This window comes from Bufo bufo, chromosome 5 (genome assembly GCF_905171765.1).
Source record: "Bufo bufo chromosome 5, aBufBuf1.1, whole genome shotgun sequence".
Taxonomy (NCBI): domain Eukaryota; kingdom Metazoa; phylum Chordata; class Amphibia; order Anura; family Bufonidae; genus Bufo; species Bufo bufo.
This window is the reverse complement of record NC_053393.1, coordinates 272,063,323-272,089,689: the sequence shown is the minus strand read 5'-3', so window position 1 is coordinate 272,089,689 and position 26,367 is coordinate 272,063,323. Positions and strand designations below refer to the sequence as shown.

Below are 26,367 nucleotides of genomic sequence, written 5' to 3'. Positions count from 1 at the left end.
AAAATTTGGTTTTTGTAAATTTCAGAAAAATTTTAAGATTTGCTTCTAAACTTCTAAGCCTTGTAACATCCCCAAAAAATAAAATATCATTCCGAAAATAATTCAAACATGAAGTAGACCCATGGGGAGTGTAAAGTCATCACAATTTTTGGGGGTATTACTATGTATTACAGAGGTAGAGAAACTGAAACTTTGAAATTTGCAAATTTTTTCCACATTTTTGGTAAATTTGGTATTTTTTTTATGCAAAAAATAATAAGTTTTTTACTTCATTATACCAGTGTCATGAAGTACAATATGTGACGAAAAAACAATCAGAATGGCCTGGATAAGTCAAAGCGTTTTAAAGTTATCACCACTTAGTGACACTGGTCAGATTTGCAAAAAATGGCCAAGTCCTTAAGGTGAAATAGGGCTGAGTCCTTAAGGGGTTAATAAACTGTTGCTGTTCCATATGGTACACATAGATGTGAGTGCCAGTCTTATTTACATTTTTGATAATTCGATCAATGTCTGGCTATCAACTTTCTAGCCCAAAAAAAAAAAAGCATCTTCTGCAGCATCTAGGAGTGAGAGGGCATACCAGAAATACATCTGTAAGCCCAAGGAGGCAAATCAATGGGGTCAGAGGGGGTGGGATTCTCAAGAGGTCATTCAAAAATCTAATTACCTGAACCCAGTAGCCTTGAATATATGGACATTGCCATATCAAGTTTTGGAACATGCCTGGTTCTAACATTTCGGACAGATATCTTGTCTTTTCGGACAATATTTAGGAATCCTATCTGTAGATAAATAAGCTTTCTGAGTATTTAGTACCAGTTTTCTCCTGGACCATATGGACTTCTTCCCATTTCTCTGTGGATACATAACCTATAACTGCTTCCCGCTTAGACTTGCTGGATGCTCTAATCCTACCATGACGAGACACAAGAAGACGTTTATGGTCTTTTATATTTTTAACGCTATAAGGCACTATATAAACAGTTTTGTTAAAAATAGCTTTTAGTGTTATCCTTGTTTGCCTCTAGAGTAGAAAATAAAAATGCCTTTAAATAATTATAATGTCTAATAATGCTTTTAAATGCTTTTTAAATATGAATTCCATTACTTCAACATGCTGCGTAAAAAAAAAAAAAAATGCCAGATGCAACCCAAAAAAAAAAGTCAAAAGGAAAAAATATGTCCTGCCTTTCATAATTTATAATCCTCTGTTTCAGCTAACATCTGGAGGCGGCGTTAGTAAGCTAAATGGTACCAAAAGCCATGTACAAAAACTGCCTACATACAAATGCCACAGTGCTGAGTGAAGACCCTTTTGGGTGGCGTCATACACAGCTTTTTGTAGCAGTTTTCGAGCAAAATCCAGAAGTGGTTTGGAAGGTAATGAGAACTACTGAGGAAGGACAGCTGGATCCTTTTTTTGTCCTGTTTGGCTCAAAACTGCATCAAAAACTGCCATAAAAAGCTGTGTGTGACACTGCCTTTTAACAGAAATTTTTTTATGTTCATACAAAGAGTAATAGCTAACAAATGGTATTTTTATTTTTTTGCATTTTTATGGCAGATTTCTCGGATAATGGATGGCACTTTGTAATTCGCTGTACATTTTCATTGAACATGGCAGAATGTTTGATCAGTGAATTACATGTTTTAACTTTTTGGTGTCTAAGGCTACTTTCACACTAGCGTTCGGGTGTCCGCTTGTGAGCTCAGTTTGAAGGCTCTCACAAGTGGCCCCGAACGCATCCGTACTGCCCTAATGCATTCTGAGTGCACGCGGATCCGCTCAGAATGCATCAGTCTGGCAGCGTTCAGCCTCCGCTCAGCAAGCGGACACCTGAACGCTGCTTGCAGCATTCGGGTGTCCGCCTGGCCGTGCGGAGGCAAGCGGATCCGTCCAGACTTACAATGTAAGTCAATGGGGACGGATCCGTTTGAATTTGACACTATATGGCTCAATCTTCAAACGGATCCGTCCCCCATTGACTTTCAATGTAAAGTCTGGACGGATCCGTCTGAAGCTACTTTCACACTTAGAATTTATTTCTACAATATAATGCAGACGGATCCTTTCTGAACGGATCCCAAGTCTGCATTATATGAGGCGGATCCGTCTGGGCAGACAGCAGACAGATCCGCTCTGAACGCTAGTGTGAAAGTAGCCTAAGAAAGTAATTGAAAACTGAGAATTAAGTTGTCTGCCTTTATCACTATAAGCGGTATCTGTAAGTACAGCAAACATATAGATCTCACAAGAGCCAACATCCGTGGGTTAACATGTTGACGTGATAGACTTTGCACATTGTAAAACTAAGCCAGAGCTATACGCTTATGTGTTAAGGAGTTGCTTTAACGCCTGCTACTTGGGTAATTACCAACTTTTGCTTCTACTGCAACACCTGATTTACTAGTATACTTCCAATTTTGCTCCCCTTGCTTAGTCTTGAGTCTGTCTGGATAATCAGGCTTGACCTCTGCCTGCTTTAGTACATACATGTACGTCATGGGAAGGATTGCTTTCCCATAGTCCTGCATGCATACTGGTGATCACATGGGGCATAGAAACCGTGCACGCGATCACCTGTTTTGGTTGACAGACGCCCTCTAGCACTAAGTGGCAGCATTGAAGAAAAGCTCATCCTGACTGTTTTAAGCCTTTCTGCCTTCATCACTACAGATCAGTGCCGACTAATCGAGGGGGTTCCCTTTGTCACCAGCCCTAGCGTTCCGATCGGTAGGAATGAAAATTTTATACTGTCAGTCTGGGATCGCTGTCCTTATCTCACTCAGGATAATGTTTGGCTGCAGCAGTCCCATGCTGTACTCCTATTACTTTAAGCTTTCTATACTTTTAAAAAAAAAATTTTTTATACTGATGACCTATCCTCTGGATAGATCATCATTATCTGATTGGTGGGCGTCTTACACCTGGGGGGCCAATCAGCTGTTTGAGTAGGCAGCGGCTGTCTCAGTAGCTTTTCATAGGCCATGTCTTCCTAAGCAATGTGACGTCATGTTCATTGGTCACATGGCCTAGGCTCCGCTCAGCCCCATTGAAGAGAATGGGGCTGAACTGTGATACCAAGCACAGCCGCTATCCAATGTACATCACTGTTTGGTAAGCAAAGGCCGCGGTGCTGCGAGAGGCACTGCCTTCTTAGGCTACTTTCACACTTGCGTTCAGAGCGGATCCGTCTGGTGTCTGCACAGACGGATCCGCTCCTATAATGCAGACGTTTGGATCCATTCAGAACGGATCCGTCTGCATTATAGTTTAGAAAAAATTCTGAGTGTGAAAGTTGTTCAGACGGATCCGTCCAGACTTTACATTGAAAGTCAATGGGGGATGGATTCGTTTGAAAATTGAGCCATATTGTGTCAACTTCAAACGGATCCGTCCCCATTGACTTACATTGTAAGTCTGGACGGATCCGCTTGCCTCCGTACGGCCAGGCGGACACCCGAACGCTGCAAGCAGCGTTCAGGTGTCCGCTTGCTGAGCGGAGCGGAGGCTGAATGCTGCCAGACTGATGCATTCTGAGCGGATCCGCGACCACTGAGAATGCATTAGGGCAGTACGGATGCGTTCGGGGCCGCTTGTGAGAGCCTTCAAACTGAGCTCACAAGCGGAGCCCCGAACGCTAGTGTGAAAGTAGCCTTAAACAGCTGATTGGCAGGGGTCCCCGGTGTCGGACCCCCACTGATCAGAAACTGATGACCTGATTATTTACTGTAAGTTGCCCTGCTCAGTATCTCCTCTGAGAAGCAGAGTATCATCATCAGCAATAGGAATCCCTCCGTATACCCAGGAGAGATGTGCGGCTCAGTATGTGTGTCCACTTCTAGAATATTTCCTGAGGTTGTCACACACAGGATATTCAGTAGAACCTGCAGCCGACATTATTCTAACGTAATTCCAGAAATATCTGGGGAATGTGAGCATTCTTGTAAAAAAATAAAAATACAAAAAAATGTTAGTTATAGGCTGGATTTAACTATAAGCAGTATTTTTTGTGGGAGACCTTTAATGTTACAAGGTTTCCTTTCACAATAAACATTTCAAGTATGTTTTTATGCAGGTGGTAGAGATAAAAGAGGAGGTCCAATTTTAACTTTTCCTGCTCGAAGCAATCATGAAAGAATAAGACAAGAAGATCTCAGAAGGCTTCTGTCATATCTTGCCTGTATACCTAGGTATGTATCTGTTTATACTTTACTATAAAGAGGTTTTCTGGTTTTATATACAGTAAATAAATGACAATTAGTATATAAATGAGAAATTGTATAAAAGTGTGTCAGGTCCTCACTGTTTTTCAATATATTATAGGAGTTTTCATTTTACAAAAAAATTGGCTAAGGGCCCATTCACACGACCATATTTTTCTGTCTGCATCCGTTTTGCAATTTTGTGGACCCATTCATTTCAACGATGCGGACAGCACACCGTACTTTTGTTCTGCAGCCCCGCAAAAAAAGATAGAACATGTCCTATTTTTGTCCGTTTTTGTGGACAAGAATAGGCATTTGTATCATAAGGAACGACTCACATTACCGTTATCTGTGTTTTGCGTATCCTCGGTTTACTGTCCGCAAAAACTCATACGATCGTGTGAATGAGCCCTAAAGGGAAGAAATTGTATGAAGTTAAAATGCTGTACTTTCATGTTAAGGGTGTGGCTTAGATTGGTACTTAAGGGTTCATGCCCGCGAGCGTAAGGGGCCGGGGCCTGTGCTGCAGACCGCAAATTGGGGACTGGAATGTACGGGCATAGGCTGTGTGAACTCGGTTTGCGGATGCGGACCCATGGAATTGAATGTGTACGCGATACGCAACATACGACCTAAGATAGGACTTTTGATCAGAAGCCCACGGAAGCACTAAAAAGCACTGGGTGCCTCCTCAACCCACAAAGATAGTACATGTTCTGTCTTTGGCCATATGTTGCGAATTGCGGACCCATTCAAGTTAATGGGTCCGGATCTGCAAATGGAGATCTCACGGCCAGTTCTGGTACATTGCGGACCGCAATTTGCAGTCTGCAGCACAGGCCCAGGCCCTTATCTAGTGGGCATGAGCCCTAAGGCTCGGGGATTTATATATATTTTTTTTTTCCCCTCACCCATGACGGCACCCAGTGCGACTCAGGACCTCCCATCAGGACAGGAAACCTGAGAAGATAAAAAGGACACACCTCCACCCAACACCAGTTCAGGTTTCCTGTCCTCCGGATGGGAGTTCCTGAGAAGCAGCAGTAGTACTGCACGACATACCTCAGAAGAAGAAGCACCAGCGCTGGGGGGGGTCTGTGGCTATGCCGTGGGAAGACCTATCCCTGGGGAGCGGTAGTTCTGTGGCCGTGCCGGAAGCCGCTCCCCACAAGTCTGCCTGCGCCCGCACTCGCTGCCGGTCCTGCGGGGAGCCGCTGTGGCCGTGTTCAGGCGGCTCCCCATGCCGGCTTGCCCAGTTTGAGAATGGTGCCCGCGCGTCTGAGCGCTTATGCGCATGCGCGGGGCCATCTTTCAGGGCTGGCCGATGACGTCGGGGGGCGGGGCTTCTCCCTCGACGCGCAGGACCCGGAAGTGAGGGCCGAGGCGCGTCTTTTGAATCTATAAATGCGGCAGCAGGTGCAGGCAGCCAGCGGAGGCACAGTGTGTTTGTGCTGAGGTAGGATCCAGCTAGCAAGCATGTCGGAGCCTACAGATGGACGCGCTGAACCCCTGGACCCCTTGAGGCCTGCAAGTCCGGTACTGGTCCTAAGGATGGGGAAGGAAAAATTCACATGGTGAGAACGTTCCTTTTTTTTTACTAATAAGGTGTTTCTGTCTTAGATCCCAAAGCCTCCAAAAAAGTCGTCTTCCAAGTCAAACACAAAGAGTGTGCAGATTGTAAGACGACTCTATCTGCATCCTATCAGAAACCTCTGTGTACGGCATGTATAGACAAACTGGTAGCGGAGCAGTCCCAGACCCTTACAAGATCTATGAGGTCCTTAATTAAAGCATCCTTCAAGACATTCAGTAAAGGCCGTGCCAGATCCCCGGATAAAGCCACAGAATGTGATAGTATGGAAATGGACTCATCCGATAGTGAGGCCAGAGAATCCGGGCAGCTAGATTCCAGTAATTCAGATTCCTCGGACGAGGAATATTCAGGGAAGTCCTTCTTTTCCCCTGAGGATACGCAGCCATTATTAAAAGCGGTCCGAGCAACTATGCAGCTGGAAGACATTAAGCAGACCAGATCAGTTGCGGATCAGGCCTTCCAGGCATTAGGCCCTAAAAAGCATAGGGTTTTTTCTATGCATGAAAGCATGCAGGCGATTATTAAAAAAGAGTGGGAAAAATCCTGACAGAAAGTTCTTCATACCTTCCTCTGTTAAAAGAAAATACCCTTATGAAGAAAAAGTGTCCTCAAGTTGGGATAGGGCCCCTACGGTGGATGCACCAGTCGCCAAAATTGCAAAAAAGTCTGCCCTCCCATTTGATGATTTAGGTTGTCTTTCTGACCCGTTAGATAAAAAAGCTGACATATATCTTAAACGGGCTTGGGAGACATCGGCCGCCTGTCTCAGACCGGCAGTCGCAGCCACCTGGGTTTCCCGGTCGCTGAGACTATGGATTGACCAGCTAGAGTCACATCTTAAAGAAAAAAGACCTAGAGAAGAGCTCCTAGCTTCTCTCCCCACCTTCTCAAAAGCAGCAGATTTTTTAACGGATGCCTCCACTGATGTGATGCGCTTTTCCGCCAGAGCCTCTGCTATGACAAATGCGGCTAGAAGAGCTATTTGGCTTAGATCCTGGAAGGGTGACCAGGGATCTAAGGCCAGACTCTGTGCCCTTCCGTGTGAAGGCGACAGATTATTTGGGTCATCTTTAGATGACATCCTGGAGAAGGCCTCTGACAAAAAAAGGGGGTTTCCTCAGAAGAAAATAGTTTCAACAAAGAAACATGTTTGGATCCTTTTCCGCTCCTTCCGATGTTCCATCAGGAAGGCGATGGCAGTATTAGGGCACCTGACGGCTACGATTCCCGCAGTGCCGTTTGCTCAGATTCACACAAGATCGTTACAGTGGGATATCTTAAAGAAATGGAATGGTCTTCCACAAACACTAGAGGAAAAATTTCATCTCTCCTCCAGAGCAAGGTATTCCCTCCTATGGTGGACATCCGAGAAGAATCTTTCGGCAGGGATGCCCTGGTCCTTCATAGAACCCATACGGATAACAACAGACGCCAGTCCGTGGGGTTGGGGGGCTCATTCAGATGGGAAATATTGGCAGGGAAGATGGGATCTAAGAACCCGAGCCTGCACATCAAATTACAAGGAACTCAGGGCAGTAGAAAGAGTTCTAAGGGTGGCAGTTCCAGATGTCTTGAACAAAAAACTGGTCTTTTACTCGGACAATTCAACAACAGTGGCCTATATAAATCACCAGGGCGGAACAAAAATACCATCCCTAATCTCCCTAAGACAGGAACCTGCTCCTATCTGCAATACATCTAAAGGGAAAAGAGAACACGGTGGCCGACTTTTTAAGCCGAGTGGAACTCAGCCAGGCAGAGTGGAGTCTGAACGAAGAAGTCTTTTCCCAGATTGTCTTAAGGTTTGGGACTCCAACTATAGACCTCTTCGCTACCCGGAAGAACAGGAAGACAGAGAGGTTCTTCTCTTTAAATCACACAGAGAACCCCACGGCCGTGGACAGTCTGGCCCAGGATTGGAGCCGAGAACGAGGCTATGCCTTCCCACCTATTTCCCTAATTCCTCACGTACTGAAGAAGGTACGGAGGGAGGGAGCCTCTATAATCCTGGTAGCCCCGAAATGGCCCAAAAGGATCTGGTACTCCACCCTGTTAAATCTAACCAGAAGCCCCCCCTGGACGATCCCTCCAAGGGAGGACCTCCTTCTCCAGGGGCCTGTATGCCACCCCAATCCGGAGATTCTACAATTGGCAGTGTGGAGTTTGACAGGGGCATCTTGGTTGAGTAGAGGGCTCTCTAACAAGGTTGTTTCCACCCTTTTAGGCAGTAGGAAAGCTACAACAGCCAGGAAATATAATAGAGTGTGGAATACCTTTGCTTCCTTTCTAGGGTCTAGCCCTGATCCATTTAAACCTCCAGAAATACCTAAAGTTTTAGACTTCTTGCAGGCAGGGTTAGACAAGGGACTCAAAGCCTCCACCCTAAAAGTACAGGTATCCGCCTTGAGCTATTTTTTCGACTATCAGTTAGCAATGCATCCTTGGGTCAAACGTTTTCTTTCTGCCGCGGCCAGAATCCATCCTTCTGTAAGGCCTCTTTCCCCTCCATGGGATTTAAACAGGGTCTTGACAGCCCTAACCGATAAGCCATTTGAGCCCTTGTTAGAGATCCCAATTGACATCCTGTCCATTAAAATGGCTTTTCTACTGGCAATCACCTCTGCTAGGAGGGTCTCGGAGATCCAAGCCTTCTCTGCACATCCACCATATACTGTCATCCAGGACAATCAAGTAGTAATTAGGCCCCTGCCTTCCTTCCTTCCCAAAGTTGTCTCAGATTTTCACAGGAGCCAGGACATTGTGTTGCCTTCCTTTTTTCCTAACCCCTCCAATAGCAGGGAAAAAAGTTTGCATTCCTTGGACGTTAAAAGATGCTTGTTAGTTTACCTGGATGTTACGTCTTCATGGAGGAAAGACGAGAACCTTCTTGTCCAGTTTTTAGGGAAGAATAGGGGTAAAAAAGCATCCTGCGGGGTTGTTGCCAGATGGGTAAAGAAGGCCATAACAAGGGCTTACATCTCCTTGGGTCTTTCCCCTCCTTCTGGGTTCGGGGCCCATTCTACTCGGGCAGTGTCTACTTCATGGGCTGAAAGAGCTGACGTGTCCTTAGCTCAGATTTGTAGGGCAGCTACATGGAGTTCCCCACATACCTTTCTCAGACATTATAGGTTGCAGCTCCATTCTGACGCCTCATTTGGGCAGAAGGTCCTGCAGGCTGTGGCCCCCCCCCTAGACTCTACTTATAGTCTATCTCGCACTGGGTGCCGTCATGGGTGAGGGGAAAACAACATTACTTACCGGTAATCGTTTTTCTCGATACCCATGACTGCACCCGATAGTTCCCTCCCCATATATAGATACAGATACGGATACATTTATAAAAATATATAAAGTATCAGTCAGGTCTATATGAAGTAATATAGATTTAAAAAAAAAAAAAAAGAGGGTCTTTAATCCCTTATCACTTCTCTCCGGAGTACAATTTATTTCTTCCACTGGTGTTGGGTGGAGGTGTGTCCTTTTTATCTTCTCAGGTTTCCTGTCCTGATGGGAGGTCCTGAGTCGCACTGGGTGCCGTCATGGGTATCGAGAAAAACGATTACCGGTAAGTAATGTTGTTTTCTCATTTTTTGATCCCTGCATTTCAAGCCATAACTTTATTTTTATTTTTTTCCTTACCAGTTGACATTCCACATGCGGCCTTTTTGTATGCGGGGCAAGTTGTAGTTTTTAACCTCTTTCAGACATTCGCTGTACAAGTACTGCGCATCAGGAAATGACAGCATGCTCATCCGGCAGCTGCAGGAGCGTGCCTGGCCAATCAATGGCAGGATTCCGGCTGTTTCTGACAGCCGTGCCCCTGCTGTGTATGCCGGCATCGGTGAATACACCAATTACGGCACTTTAGCCCTTTGTATGACTGCGGCATGTACAGGGTTTGTGGGGGAGGGGCTCCCTTCCCCTCTCTATCTGTTCCCTTTGCTGCGGTGACGGGGACCCGATGGCTGAGAACACAGTCTGATGCCTTCCATAGGCATCAGGGCTTACACTTCTACAGAAGCCTGTGAGACCCAGCCCCCAGGGTTTCACAGGCAAGCTGTCAGTGTATTACACTGGTATTTAGTATTTAGAAACATAGAAACATAGAAACATAGAATGTGTCGGCAGATAAGAACCATTTGGCCCATCCAGTCTGCCCAATATACTAAATACTATGGATAGCCCCTGGCCCTATCTTATATGAAGGATGGCCTTATGCCTATCCCATGCATGCTTAAACTCCTCCACTGTATTTGCAGCTACCACTTCTGCAGGAAGGCTATTCCATGCATCCACTACTCTCTCAGTAAAGTAATACTTCCTGATATTACTTTTAAACCTTTGCCCCTCTAATTTAAAACTATGTCCTCTTGTAGCAGTTTTTCTTCTTTTAAATATTCTCTCCTCTTTTACTTTGTTGATTCCCTTTATGTATTTAAAAGTTTCTATCATATCCCCTCTGTCTCGTCTTTCTTCCAAGCTATACATGTTAAGTTCCTTTAATCTTTCCTGGTAAGTTTTATCCTGCAATCCATGTACCAGTTTAGTAGCTCTTCTCTGAACTCTCTCCAAAGTATCAATATCCTTCTGGAGATATGGTCTCCAGTACTGAGCACAATACTCCAAATGAGGTCTCACTAGTGCTCTGTAGAGCGGCATGAGCACCTCCCTCTTTCTACTAGTAATGCCTCTCCCTATACACCCAAGCATTCTGCTAGCATTTCCTGCTGCTCTATGACATTGTCTGCCTGCCTTTAAGTCTTCTGAAATAATGACCCCTAAATCCCTTTCCTCAGATACTGAGGTTAGGACTGTATCACTGATTTTATATTCTGCTCTTGGGTTTTTACGGCCCAGGTGCATTATCTTGCACTTATCAACATTAAATTTTAGTTGCCATATTTTTGACCATTCCTCTAGTTTTCCTAAGTCCTTTTCCATTTGGTGTATCCCTCCAGGAACATCAACCCTGTTACAAATCTTTGTGTCATCAGCAAAAAGACACACCTTACCATCGAGGCCTTCTGCAATTTCGCTGATAAAGATATTAAACAATATGGGTCCCAGAACAGATCCCTGAGGTACCCCACTGGTAACAAGACCTTGGTCTGAATATACTCCATTGACTACAACCCTCTGTTGCCTGTCCCTCAGCCACTGCCTAATCCATTCAACAATATGGGAGTCCAAGCCCAAAGACTGCACTTTATTGATAAGCTTTCTATGTGGGACAGTATCAAAAGCCTTACTAAAGTCTAGATAAGCGATGTCTACTGCACCTCCTCCATCTATTATTTTAGTCACCCAATCGAAAAAATCAATAAGATTAGTTTGACATGATCTCCCTGAAGTAAACCCATGCTGTTTTTCATCTTTCAATCCATGGGATTTTAGATGTTCCACAATCCTCTCCTTAAGTATGGTTTCCATTAATTTCCCCACTATTGATGTCAGGCTTACTGGCCTATAGTTGCCCGATTCCTCCCTACTACCTTTCTTATGAATGGGCACAACATTTGCTAATTTCCAATCTTCTGGGACGACTCCTGTTGCCAGCGATTGGTTAAATAAATCTGTTAATGGTTTTGCTAGTTCAACGCTGAGCTCTTTTAATAGCTTTGGGTGTATCCCATCAGGCCCCTGTGACTTATTTGTATTAATTTTAGACAGCTGACTTAGAACCTCTTCCTCTGTAAAGACACATGCATCAAAAGATTCATTAGACTTCTTTCCTAACTGAGGTCCTTCTCCTTCATTTTCCTTTGTAAAAACTGAACAGAAATATTCATTGAGGCAGTCAGCTAGTTCTTTATCTTCTTCTATATACATTCCTTCTTTTGTTTTTAATTTGGTAATTCCTTGTTTTAGTTTCCTTTTTTCATTTATGTATCTGAAGAATGCCTTCTGGCCTTTTTTTCCTGACTGAGCTAATTTCTCTTCTGCCTGTGCTTTGGAAGCTCTTATAACTTGTTTGGCCTCTCTCTGCCTAATCTTATAAATTTGTCTGTCATCCTCGTTTTGTTTTTTTTTATAATTCCTAAATGCTATCTTTTTGTTTTTAATGATTTTGGCCACTTCTGCTGAGTACCACAGTGGTCTCTTCCTTTTTTTGCTTTTACTGACAAGCCTAATGCAATTTTCTGTTGCCTTCAATAGTGCCACTTTTAAGTAGTCCCATTTCTCCTGGACTCCAATGAAACTGTTCCAGTCTGATAGGGACTTGTATACCACTAATCTAATTTTAGAAAAGTCTGTTTTTCTAAAATCTAAAACTTTTTTGTTTTTGTGTGGTGTGACTCAGTCACTGTACTTATAGTAAACCACACTGACTGGTGATCACTAGATCCCAAGCTTTCCCCTACAGTAATATCAGATACCAAATTCCCATTTGTGAATACTAAATCTAAAATGGCCTCCTTCCGGGTTGGCTCCTCCACTACTTGCTGTAGAGATAATCCCAGTAGGGAATTTAGAATATCTGTACTCCTGGCAGAACTAGCTATTTTGGTTTTCCAGTTTACATCTGGAAGATTGAAGTCTCCCATAATGATAACTTCCCCCTTCAATGTCATTTTAGCTATTTCCTCAAATGCACTAAACTTTATTATTATTTATTAATTATTGTACTGCATTGTAGAGGGGATGAGATCCCCAAAAGTTAATGTCCTTCAGTGGGACAAAAATGTACAAAAGAAATGTTTTTATTATGAAAAACAAAGTATAAAGTAAAAAAAAAAAAAAAAAAGGACCCTTTCCACCATCTTTCTTGAGGGGGGGGGGGGGGATCGGGACCCAGCTTAGAGCCAGAAGAGCACTGGGGGACCCGATTGCTGCACCGGAGACTTTCTCCCTCCTCTTACATGAGAGGAGGAACAAAGTTTAGTGCATTTTCTGTGATAAAGTGTATCACGGTGATCACATGATCAGAGACCGCTTGTCACGGTCTCTGATCACTGCCCCGAGTCCTCAGCTACCTCTGGTAGCTGCGGGCACGGAGCTACAGCGATTGATTTTATCGCTAACTTGGGCTGAAGTGCCGCCGTAATAAGGCGGCGCTCCAACCCAAGGCCCCTTAGTGACCACCGTAAAAACACGTATGGGTGGTCACTAAGGGGTTAAAAGCCTGTGTCTTTTATGGGTGGTTCCTACTATGCAAGCCCGACAAAGTGACTTCAAAAGTAAATTGGTCCTTAAAGTTGATTTTGGAAATGTCCTTAAAATGTGAAAGATCTAAGCCTTCTAACGCCCTAAAAAAATAAAGTGACATTCACAAAATGATCGGACGTAGGTAAAAAACCAGATGAATCTTTTCTGCGGGCGCCCACAGAAGAGGTTCATCTGGTTTTTTACCTATGTCTGACTTCAGCTCCAGCACCCCCATCTTGGTACAGGCAGGAACCTAGGCTGCAGCCAAGCCCCCGCATGCTGGTCGGGATATACACCAGCAGGAGCCCATATAGCTGTTGTGACTCCTTCATAACAGACTCTGGTAGGCGATAGGGCTGCACGATATGGGAATTTTGTGCGATTGCGATTAGGGCCCTAAAAATTGCGATAACGGAGTGGAGCTTCAGATCCTAAAGAAGGAACACTGTGTCACTGAGCATGGCTCCTTTAGGCCAAAGGTGGCAGTTTACATGAGTATATGGCAATGAGGGTTGGAGCGGCACCTGTGTGGTAATACCAACCTTTTACACCATGCAGGTCCCCGAGTTTAGGATCAGTACGTTCTCTGGTCCTGTACCTGATAACCTCAGGTCTTTCAAGATGTTGTTATATGTTATTTTAGTTCATGTATATGCACACTCGTATCAAGCATGGCCTAATGTCTACTATCTTCCTGTAGTAGGATTGATGTTTTGTTTTAAGCAGATGCAATTTATTTTGAGGAATGGAGTGATTAAGGGGTTAGATGGCCTGGATATTGATCTCACGCCCTTAAGGCCTCCTTGAGACTCATGTCCTGGAATGTCAGGGGATTGGGTGATCCAAAGAAGCGGATAGCTGTGGCCTCCCAGATACGCTCATTCAATCCCCACATTCTAGGCCTCCAGGAGACCCATCTCACCCCGGAAACGGGACATAGGCTTAAAAAACCTTGGGTTCAGCATCTATTTAACGCCTATGGTAATTCGCACTCTAGGGGAGTGGCGCTCTTGCTTCACAGAAGCTTGAGATGCGAGATCCATCATTCAATGATGGATCCAGCAGGGCAATACATTTTCTTATATGCACATGTTGAATGTATCCCTTATGTGATAGTAAACCTGTATAACTCACCCCCTGCCTCTGTTTCCCTACTACAGTCAGTTGTGGGTTTTGTAACTCACTATCCCAATGCCCGTTTACTGTGTATGGGGGACTTCAATCAGGTCATGAGTGAGAACATGGATAGATTTAGAAGTAGGAGTGATAATACATGGATGGGGAGTGATGACACGCCATTGACTAGGATTTCACAGGAGATTGGGTGGATAGATATGTGGAGGGCCAGGAACCCGAATACCAGAGAATACTCCTGTTTTACACCCTCCCGGGGCGCCCTCTCTAGAATTGATTACTTGCTTGGTAATCCCGCAGCTTATACTGATTTGGTGAGCATTCGCCACGGACCGCAGGGCCCCTCTGATCATGCACCGGTCCTCGCCGTGCTGGGATCCCCTGATTCCTCTGGATTAGGTAGTAAGATGCGCATCCATCCGTTCTGGCTCACTTTATTTGGTTTGACGGACAGGGTTCCAGATCAGTTGGGGGTCTTCTTTGAGGCACAGGACGTTTCCACCGACTCCCTATTACTTTGGGAGACCCTGAAGGCGTACCTTAGAGGCTGCCTTAAGTCTTTCATTTCTTATGTTAAGAGGGATGCGCAGCGTAAAGAGGAAGAATTGCTCGCCAGCTGCAAAGAGGCAGAGAGAAGTTTCGTTGAATCCCCTACGGAAGAACATAGAGGGGCGTGGCTGACCAGTGGCAGACTATACGCAATGCACCTGGAAGAAAAGAGTAAAAGGAAACTCTTTTTTCTGAAACAGCAGGCGTTCGAGGTGGGCAATCAAGCCGGGAAATTGCTGGCCCATATAGCCCGTGCGAACACTATGGCTCCACCGTTACTCCGCCTTAGGGAGGCCGATGGTCGCATAGTCGAGACGGCTAGGGACTTATTAAGTTGTATGCATTCCTTTTATGCGGATCTATACAAGTCAGCGGTAAATTACACTGTGCAGGATTTAGAGGCGTATCTCAATGAAATCGCCTACCCCCAACTTAGTGACCTGGATAAGGGTATTATGGAGGAGGACATCACCTTGGAGGAAGTAGAGAGGGCCATCACGGATCTCCCCGCTGGGAAAGCCCCGGGTCCTGATGGCATCCCGGTGGAAGTGTATGCAAAGTATAGGGAGGTACTGGCGCCACAACTCGTAAAGCTGTATGGGGCGGTGCACTCCGGCGGCTCATTGCCAGTTTCTATGTATGACGCCTCTATAGTTTTGATACTGAAGCCTGGCAAGGACCCGCTGGACTGTGGATCTTACCGTCCAATTTCATTGCTGAACTTGGATTATAAAATCCTGACTAGAATATTAGCCAATAGGCTTAATAAGGCGATAACCACAGTGATCCACCCTGATCAATCAGGATTTATGCCGGGTAGATCCACCTCGGATAATATTAGGAGAACTCAGGTGATCGCGCAAATAGGTTCGGCGGGGAAAGAAAGGTGGGCCCTAGCCTCTTTAGACACGGCCAAAGCTTTTGATTCCCTGGAATGGCCCTTCCTGATAGCTGTGCTGAGAAGCTTTGGTTTTGGTCCCAAGTTCGTTAAATGGATTAACATACTTTATAATAACCCAGCTGCTCGTATTCAGCTTAATGGCTCCTACTCCGAGGAGATCTCCTTGCACAGAGGCACCAGGCAGGGTTGCCCGCTTTCCCCCCTATTGTTTGCAATTGCGATAGAACACCTGGCAATTAGAATCAGGCAGGACCCAGTGTATGCAGGAATTTCAATGGGCTGTAGGGAGGAGAGAATCTGCTTGTATGCGGATGACCTGATACTTTTTATGTCTGGTCCGGAGGTGTCCCTGCCAAGGGCGATTGAAGTAGTAGCCTTGTTTGGGCGTTATTCTGGCCTACACATAAATTGGGGTAAATCCGCCATCATGCCTTTGTGGGATCATGACTGGGGGACTTACCATCATAATCTGCCAGTAGTGGATAGATTCAAATATCTTGGGGTGATGATCACTAGGGCTTCTCAGCTTGCCTACGACCTGAATGTTGAGCCTCTGGAAGCTCTTTTTAAAGATAAAATGAAAACACGGGAGGCTCTCCCTTTGTCTGTTATGGGCAGACTGAATCTAGTGAAAATGGTTCTGTTACCTAAAGGATTATATGTATTGTCTCATGCATGCACGCCGATCCCTCGGAGCTTCTTTAAACGCATACACTCCTTGGTCACTGCTTTTGTATGGGGAAAAGCTAGAAGAAAGCTCTCGCTCCAGGTCCTCCAGAGATCGAAGCTGCAAGGCGGTGCGGCCCTGCCTGATTTTTTCCTCTATTTCATTGCTAGTCAGCTGAGATTCCTGAGGAGCTGGGTAACCGAGACCTCAAGACCTAATTCGGAATACTATCTGCATGAATATCTGCAGGTTTCGACTTTGTGGCCGGTGTTAGAAGGAATGGGACGTTTACAGAAAGCTACCCTTCCGTTGCATAAACTAGCCCATCAGATATGACAGGCTTCCAAGCTGAATGCTTATAAAGACTTACCTTGCAATATTCCTATATGGGATAACTGCATGTTTCCACACCTGTTGAGGTTAGAGGGTGCAGGGGAGTGGAGGAGAAATGGGATCCAAACGCTGGGGGACTTATACGAGGATAGCAAGCTTTTAGATTTCGCGCAAATCCAGGATAGGTTTCAAGTGCCAAGTACCCTATCTTTTAGGTATCTTCAGCTTCGACATGCCCTTCAAACTCAATTCAGAGACAGCGGTAGAAGCATATCCAAATACCCCACCATCGGTATACTCAGATCTCAGGGACCTAGAGGGATAGTATCGGCCCTTTATACCCACCTGCTGGACCGCCGAATGCTGATGTCCCCGCTGGCCGTAGAGGACAAATGGAAAGGGTTCATACCCTCTTTGTCTGAGGAAGAGTGGGAGGAGGCTCTACTGGCACCAACTAGTGTCCCCTTCCATTAATAACAGGATGACGCAGCTCTTCATTTTGCATTATAGCTATTTAACCCCCACTAGGCTTCATAAGATGGGCAGGATGGATAATACCAGATGTCATAGGTGCGGGGTGGAGAATGCAGACTTCTGGCACCTGATGTGGGACTGCTCATACATCCGGCAGTTTTGGGTATCTGTACTGGAGATCCTTAGAGCCCTGGTGCCTTCACCATTACAACTGTGTCCCAAAATGTGTATATTGGGTGTAGTTGATGAGGAATCTTGGACACACTATCATAAAATCTTCCTTGAAAGAACATTGTTTATGGCTAGAAAAGCAATCGCCATGTGCTGGATGGGGGACAATCTACCTTCCAGGGGTCTATGGCTGTCTCTAGTAAATGCTACGGTATCAATGGAAAACATAGTATATAAGCATAGGGGTTGCCCGCAAAAGTTTGATAGGGTGTGGGGAGCCTGGTGCGATTCCTCACTTACTACGTACGACGGGAGTCGGCATCAGGAGGCTGATGGTACTGGATAGTCCTTCTGTGAGCATGTATGAAAGCTTGTGAGCCTGGATGATTGGCCTCCTGAGGCAAGTGGTTCTAACCTATTTCTATTATGCATCCACATGTTTATGTCCCCTGACCGCTGCTGAACATGTTATTATTGACATTGACATTCTGATATCCACTGCTGTTTAAAACTGTATGTAAGATTCTTCATACGCTGCTTCTGCTTTTATGTATGGCCCCTATGAGGGTCAAGGTAATTTTTTTTTCTTGTATATGTGCCATGCTTGTAAACTTTTAACATGTAATAAAACGAGTTTAAAAAAATAAAATAAATTGCGATAACGATATGCGATGCGATATTTTAAGGGATTTGTGCTAGAGGTCTATTTGCTTGGATTATCCCATATGAGCCGCTGACGCGGCTGGGTATGACATAGTTATAGGGGATCTGTGGATGGCACTGTTATGGGGGATCTGTGGATGATGCACTGTTGTGGGGGATTTGTGGATGATGCACTGTTGTGGGGGATCTGTGAATGATGCATTGTTGTGGGGGATCTGTGAATGATGCATTGTTGTGGGGGATCTGTGGATGGCACTGTTGTGGGGGATCTGTGGATGGCACTGTTGTGGGGGATCTGTGGATGGCGCTGTGTTGTGGGGGATCTGTGGATGGCGCTGTGTTGTGGGGGATCTGTGGAGGACGCTGTGTTGTGGGGGATCTGTGGAGGACGCTGTGTTGTGGGGGATCTGTGGAGGACGCTGTGTTGTGGGGGATCTGTGGAGGACGCTGTGTTGTGGGGGATCTGTGGAGGACGCTGTGTTGTGGGGGATCTGTGGAGGACGCTGTGTTGTGGGGGATCTGTGGAGGACGCTGTGTTGTGGGGGATCTGTGGAGGACGCTGTGTTGTGGGGGATCTGTGGAGGACGCTGTGTTGTGGGGGATCTGTGGAGGACGCTGTGTTGTGGGGGATCGGTGGAGGACGCTGTGTTGTGGGGGATCGGTGGAGGACGCTGTGTTATGGGGTGGATCGGTGGAGGACGCTGTGTTATGGGGTGGATCGGTGGAGGACGCTGTTATGGGGTGGATCGGTGGAGGACGCTGTGTTATGGGGTGGATCGGTGGAGGACGCTGTGTTATGGGGTGGATCGGTGGAGGACGCTGTTATGGGGTGGATCGGTGGAGGACGCTGTTATGGGGTGGATCGGTGGAGGACGCTGTTATGGGGGATATGTGCTATGACACATAGGGCCATGAGGGGGGGCAGCATAAGACATATAGCATCTTATGCTGGTCCTTCTCATGGCCCTATGTGTCCCCTCATGTGTCCTAAACTGTGCACATAACTGGCTTTGTGTGTAAAGTATTTTACTAGTGTGTAAAACAATCTCTCTCCTATTGATAACATGGCCAGCCTCTGTACTCACTGTCACTATGAATGCACTACAGCGAGCGGCAGCTAGCTGGCCGGCCGGCTCGTGACTGACGTCACTTAGTAACGCTCCTCCCACTTCAGGAAGCAGGAGCGTTACTAAGTGACGTCAGTCACGCGCCGGCCGTCCCGCTTGCTGCCGTTATATAATCGCGGCATTTTCGGGTCGGCTAAATCGCCATATCGCATTTGCCGATTATAGCGATTCTATTATTTTTTCGATTTATCGTGCAACCCTAGTAGGCGAACTACATATTTATACGCCATATTGTTTTCAGCAACACCACACATGAGGCGCTGTCTTCTCTCCTTTTTTTTCCTCTCCCTTTGTATTCACAAAATGATGCTAACATAAAGTAGACAGATGGTGAATGTTGATTTAATAACTACTTTGAGGTATCACTATCCATCTTAAAAGCAGAGAAATTCAAATTCAAAGTCAGTACGATTAATTTATGTTTTACCATTGTGCTGAGCAGTTGCAAATCCTTCAGCACATCTTTAGTCTAGTCTAAGCTGCCATCAAGTGAGAGTCCCTGTCGAAAACGTGCTGTATATTTCCTGTCCCCAAGAATAACAACCTAGCTGCCTTGAATAACTTTCGTCCAGGAAAGACCACCTGAATCCACTAGTTGGTACTGTCCTGGACAGCATTGGAGTGAAAGATGCAGTCATCTACCTGCTTGACTAAGTGTACTCCCACTTGAGGATCATCTTGCTTGATTTCTCCAGTGCATTTAATACTTTACAGCCTGTACCTTACTGGGGGAGAAGCTGCATCATCTCATGGATAAAGGACTCCCTGACTGGTTGACCTCAGTTTGTTTGGCTACTGGGTTGTGTTCCTGTTCAATATTGATGCCTCTAACTTCTGCAGAAATTCTTTGACACTGTCAATGTGGGGTGTATTCAGAAAGGTCAGGAAGCTGAATACAAGGAGCTGGTGTCAGACTTTGACAGCTGTTGTGAGCTGAACCAGCTGCAACTCTGTATCGGTAAGGTCTCTTTCACATGAGTGTTACGGATTCTTTCAGGGTCGTTCAGTAAAGAAAAACTGAATGTTCTGCATGCAAGTTCAGTATTTCAGTTCTTTCCGTGCGGGTGCAATCAGTTTTTGATGTGTTTTCACGTGCGTGAATAAAACTGAAGAATAACCATCTACGACTCCTAGAAACCATAAGTGAAAAACTCATTACATCTGTTTTTCACTAAAGCCCCATTCACTTCTGTGAAACTGCGTGGAAAATGCAGAATATAAAAGATGATGCGATTTTTATAATTTTTTTTTCTCCACCCTGAATGCAGAAATGATGTATGAAAGACGCATAGGTCAGTATTCAGTCCGGATGCTATGTGTTTGCTTCATGCATCTCACCTGGATGGAAAAAAAGAGGCCTTAGGGTACTTTCACACTTGCGTTGTGAGGATTCGGCAGGCAGTTCAGTTGCCGGATCCTGAAATCCGTATGCAAACAGATATCATTTGTAGGCATTGACAAATGCTTTGAAATTACGGATCAGTCTCTATGGTGTCATCCGGGAAAATAGATCTGGTATTATTTCCCCCCCCCCCCCCTTTTTTTAAATGTCTGCGCATGCGCAGACCAGGAAACCGGATCAGTTTTGCCGGAACGCTAGGTACCGGATTTCAATGGAAATTAATGCCAGATCCGGCGTTCCGATAAGTGTTCCAGGATTTTGGTCGGAGAAAATACCGCAGCATGCTACAGTATTTTCTCCGGCCAAATACCGTAAGAGGAACTGAACTGAAGACATCCTGATGCATACTGAACGGAATGATTTCCATTCAGTATGCATTAGGATAAAATTGAAGCGTTTTTTTTTCCGGTATTGAGCCCCTAGGACGGAACTCTATACCGGAAAAGAATAAAGCTAGTGTGAAAGTACCCTTTCCGTTGATGAAGTAGAGGTGATTAGCATGTTCAAGTACCTGGGAGTGCACTTAGATGACAATTTTGGATTGGAGTACTAATACCTGTACTGTGTTCAAAAAAAGTCAGAGCCTTATGTACTGCTTGAGGAAACCGAGGTCTTTGGAGTGTCAACTAAACTCCTCTGGACATTCTATCAGTCTGTTGTGCTAGTGCAGTGATGGTGAACCTTTTACAGACTGAGTGCCCAAACTGTAACCCAAAACCCACATATTTATTGCAGAGTGCTAACACAGCAATTTAACCTGAATATTACAGTCCAGTATAGTATATCTTCCATGTACCGTATTTTATCATGTAGCTGTAATAGCCTGCCTACATTACATGCACTGCCTGCGCTGTTCACAGTGCGCCCTGCGCTGATGAATGGCAGGAAGAGTCTAAGGCATATTGGTACACCATATACTTTTTCCAGGGTGTGGGTGCCCACAGAGAGGACTCTGAGTGCTGCCTCTGGCACCCGTGCCATAGGTTCGCCACCACTGTGCTAGTGCTATTTTTATGCTGTGGTATGATGGGACAACAGGATCAACAAGCTGGACAAACTGATAAAGAAGTCTGACTCTGTGGTAGGAGTCAAACTGGACACTCTGGAGGTCGTGGCAGAAAAATGGACACTTAATAAGCTGTTCCCATGATGGATAATACCTCACACTTCTTGTACACTATTGTGCACAAACAGAGACGCAGGCTCGGCAGAAGACTCCTACATCTGCGATGTACTGAAGACTGTCCTGAAGGGGTTGTTTCTTCCAACGGCAATAAGTCTCTGCAACGAGACTCTTCATTCACTGACTATTAGACTGGTTTCACACGGGCGTTGCGGGAACACGTGCGATTTTTCCGCGCGAGTGCAAAACATTGTAATGCGTTTTGCACTTGCCTGGAATCGTGCATGTTTGGTACCCAAACCCGAACTTCTTCACAGAAGTTCGGGCTTTTGCGTCGGTGTTCTGTAGATTGTATTATTTTCCCTTATAACATGGTTATAAGGGCAAATAATAGCATTCTGAATACAGAATGCATAGTACAATAGGGCTGGAGGAATAATAATAATTATTATTATTATTAATATTATTATTATTATTATTTTATCTCCCCTTAATCCACTTGATCGCGCAGCCGGCATCTCTTTCGGTCTTCATCTTAGCTGTGTGGAGGAACAGGACCTGTGGTGACGTCACTCCGGTCATCACATGATCTTTTACCATGGTGATGGACCATGTGATGACCGGAGTGACGTCACCACAGGTCCTGTTCCTCCACACAGCTAAGATGAAGACCGAAGGAGATGCCGGCTGCGCGATCAAGTGGATTAAGGTTTGTTAAAATTTTATTTTATTTTTTTAACCCCTCCAGTGCTAGTTTACTATGCATTCTGTATTCAGAATGCTATTATTTTCCCTTTATAACCATGTTATAAGGGAAAATAATAATGATAGTCTCCTAGCAACCGTGTGTAAAAATCGCACCGCATCTGCACTTGCTTGCGGATGCTTGCGATTTTCACGCAACCCCATTCACTTCTATGGGGTCTGCGTTGCGTGAAAAACGCTGAATATAGAGCATGCTGCGATTTTCACGCAACGCACAAGTGATGCGTGAAAATCACCGCTCATGTGAACAGCCCCATAGAAATGAATGGGTCGGGATTCAGTGCGGGTGCAATGCGTTCAACTCATGCATCGCATCTGCGCGGAATACTCGCCCGTGTGAAAGGGGCCTTAATGATCTCCTGCTACATGAACTCTGCTAATCTGTATCCTACCCTATGTGTCCAATTCATATTGCCATTCAAACTATCATGATGCTAATTTTTTCTATCTTATGTACGATGTATAGCACTGGGACCTTAATATATAAATCAATAGTTATATGTAATTTAGAAGAAAAAAAAAAAAGTGCTTTGTTTTTCCATATTCTGCCATCAATAACTTTCTTTTTCTGCCATGTGAGGGCTTATTTTCTGTAGGGTGATCATGTTTTTGTGTCTCCATTTTCTGAAAGTCATTTATTTTATTTTTTTGTCTGTCGATCATCTTGTGTAGGGGCTCGTCTTTTGCGGGAAGAATTGACGTTTTTATTGGTACCGTTTTTGGGTAGATGATTTTTTGACCATTCAATATTACAAATTATGGTGCAAGGTGACAAAAAATTCGTGGTTTTGGCACAGTATTTTTTATTTTTTTTTACGGTGGTCATGTGATATTTTTATATAGTAGGTTGTTACGGGTGCAGCGATACCTAATGTCTACTTTTTTTAAATGTTATTTCAGTTTTACACTAAGCTTTTTATGGGGGAAAAAATTGTTTTTGTATCCCCATTATCTGTAAGCCTTTTTTGTAGGGGCTTTTTTTTGAGGGATGAGATGAAGGTTTGATTGGTACTATTTTAGGGTAATATAACTTTTTGGTATGGCCTCGCCACTTTTACTAAGACGTGACATTCTGCGCTCTCTGGAAATATGTAAGGTCAGCTTGGCAAAGTTTTACACAGACACCCCCTGTTCATTTGGGCATAGGGAGTGAGAGAGGGTGTGACCTCCGGTGTGACTACACTTGCTCACAACCATGACAGGCTGAGAGAGCCCTGCCAGCCCGGTAGACTGCCACCAGTTCCTCATTAGATATAAGCCCGGTCCGTTAACTGGGTTATATCGGGCCAGAAACCAGCTCGGGTAGCGTGTAATGTAATACTGAGAGATGAACTTGTGGGATTTGAACTTGTGGAAACAAAAGAACAGCACAAAATTAAATGATATTTAATCGCCTAAGGCTACTTTCACACTAGCGTTTTTCTTTTCCGGCGCTGAGTTCCGTCCTAGGGGCTCAAATCCGGAAAAGAACTGATCAGTTTTATCCCCATGCATTCTGAATGGAGAGTCAGTCCTTCAGGATGCATCAGGATGTCTCCAGTTCAGTCTTTTTGACTGATCAGGCTTTTCAGAAAAACGTAGCATGCAGTATTTTTACCTCCGGCCAAAAAGCCTGAACACTTTGACTGAACGCCGGATCAGGCCTTTTTTCCATTGACTTGCATTAACGCCGGATCTGGCACTGTGTGTTCAGTCAAAACGGATCCGGCTTTTGCATGTTAAACCCGAAAAATGTGAAAAAAAAGTTAAAGTCCATAAATGGCGGATCCGTTTTTTCCAATGCATTTTTTCATTGTGATCAAAATCCTGATCAGGATTCAAATGTAATCCGTTTTCACACGTTTTTCCGGATCCGGCGGGCAGTTCCGGTGTCGGAATGGAACGCCGGATTAAAACAACGCTAGTGTGAAAGTAGCCTTAAAGGGGTATTCTGGTAAAGTAACTTAATTTTTGTAAAACGGCATTAAGGCTGCAAGCTAAGACCCAGGCAGAACCCATACCTACAGATATAACCAGAGCTTTAATTAACCTTGCAATCCATTTGTCTAGCTCCTGTGTGGTCCTGCAACACACAGAGTATCATGGCGCCTGATCTTCCCTCACAAAACTTCAGGTGTCGATGTGCAGTGTATAGTTTCTGCAGGTCTCACTGTAGCTAACGGAGAAGAGGCTGGTAGAAGGTGTGCTGCTTGCCCTCACAAAACTTCAAATACTACATTCCCCACAATCCCTAGCTTTCCTGCTGTGAGTGTTGCTGTTTATTAATTGGCTGCCAGACTAGTCCAGGGCTTATATCTAACGAGGAACTGGTGGCAGTCTACTGGGCTGGCAGGGCTCTCTCAGCCTGTCATGGTTGTGAGCGAGTGTTGTGCCACACCGGAGGTCGCGTAGACCACTCTCTCTCACTCCCTATGCCAAGTGGACACACTGAGCATGCTCGACCTAACAAAGGCTCAGAACTACAGGTCGATGCCATGGTAATTTATGAGAAAACACAGTGGGTAGCAGAGGAAGAAAACTACTTTTATAACTACTGAACTAGACACAACACTATATACACACAAGTTATATACAATGGTCCGAGATGCAAATATAGGCCAGTAAGTCTGCCATCAATAGTGGGGAAATTAATGGAAACCATACTTAGAGAGGGTCGTGGAACATCTAAAATCCCATGGATTGAAAGATGAAAAACAGCATGGGTTTACTTCAGGGAGATCATGTCAAATTAATCTTATAGATTTTTTTGATTGGGTGACTAAAATAATAGATGGCGGAGGTGCAGTAGACATCGCTTATCTAGACTTTAGTAAGGCTTTTGATACTGTCCCACATAGAAGGCTTATCAATAAATTGCAGTATTTGGGCTTGGACTCCCATATTGTTGAATGGGTTAGGCAGTGGCTGAGGGACAGGCAACAGAGGGTTGTAGTCAATGGAGTATATTCAGATCAAGGTCTTGTTACCAGTGGGGTACCTCAGGGATCTGTTCTGGGACCCATATTGTTTAATATCTTTATCAGCGAAATTGCAGGAGGGCTCGATGGTAAGGTGTGTCTTTTTGCTGATGACACAAAGATTTGTAACAGGGTTGATGTTCCTGGAGGGATACACCAAATGGAAAAGGATTTAGGAAAACTAGAGGAACGGTCAAAGATCTGGCAACTAAAATTTAATGTTGATAAGTGCAAGATAATGCGCCTGGGGCGTAAAAACCCAAGAGCAGAATATAAAATCAGTGATACAGTCCTAACCTCAGTATCTGAGGAAAGGGATTTAGGGGTCATTATTTCAGAAGACTTAAAGGTAGCCAGACAATGTCATAGAGCAGCAGGAAATGCTAGCAGAATGCTTGGGTGTATAGGGAGAGGCATTACCAGTAGAAAGAGGGAGGTGCTCATGCCGCTCTACAGAGCACTAGTGAGACCTCATTTGGAGTATTGTGCGCAGTACTGGTGACCATATCTCCAGAAGGATATTGATACTTTGGAGAGAGTTCAGAGAAGAGCTACTAAACTGGTACATGGATTGCAGGATAAAACTTACCAGGAAAGATTAAAGGACCTTAACATGTATAGCTTGGAAGAAAGACGAGACAGAGGGGATATGATAGAAACTTTTAAATACATAATCGAATCAACAAGGTAAAAGAGGAGAGAATATTTAAAAGAAGAAAAACTGCTACGAGAGGACATAGTTTTAAATTAGAGGGGCAAAGGTTTAAAAGTAATATCAGAAAGTATTACTTTACTGAGAGAGTAGTGGATGCATGGAATAGCCTTCCAGCAGAAGTGGTAGCTGCAAATACAGTGAAGGAGTTTAAGCATGCATGGGATAGGCATAAGGCCATCCTTCATATAAGATAGAGCCAGGGGCTATTCATAGTATTCAGTATATTGGGCAGACTAGATGGGACAAATGGTTCTCATCTGCCGACACATTCTATGTTTCTATGGTACAGTCAGAGTCAACAGATAATATGAAAGCCATTTACCGGATATGGGTATAGTCCTTTGATGCTTTAGTCACATTGGAGGCAGTGAGATCAGCGGGGTTCCCAGGTCTCTCCAAACGCGATACATGGCGTGACCTCCCTTCAGAGTAAG

At 44.8% G+C, this 26,367-nt stretch overlaps 1 protein-coding gene across 1 annotated transcript in view; it reads left to right on the top strand.

The window, feature by feature from the left end:
• The window catches only part of TRIO (trio Rho guanine nucleotide exchange factor), a 796,191-nt gene that overhangs the window by 50,246 nt on the left and 719,578 nt on the right, over positions 1 to 26,367 (top strand). The window contains 1 exon segment of the mRNA XM_040431356.1: positions 4,083 to 4,197. Within this exon segment, the coding sequence (XP_040287290.1) occupies positions 4,083 to 4,197 (115 nt within the window).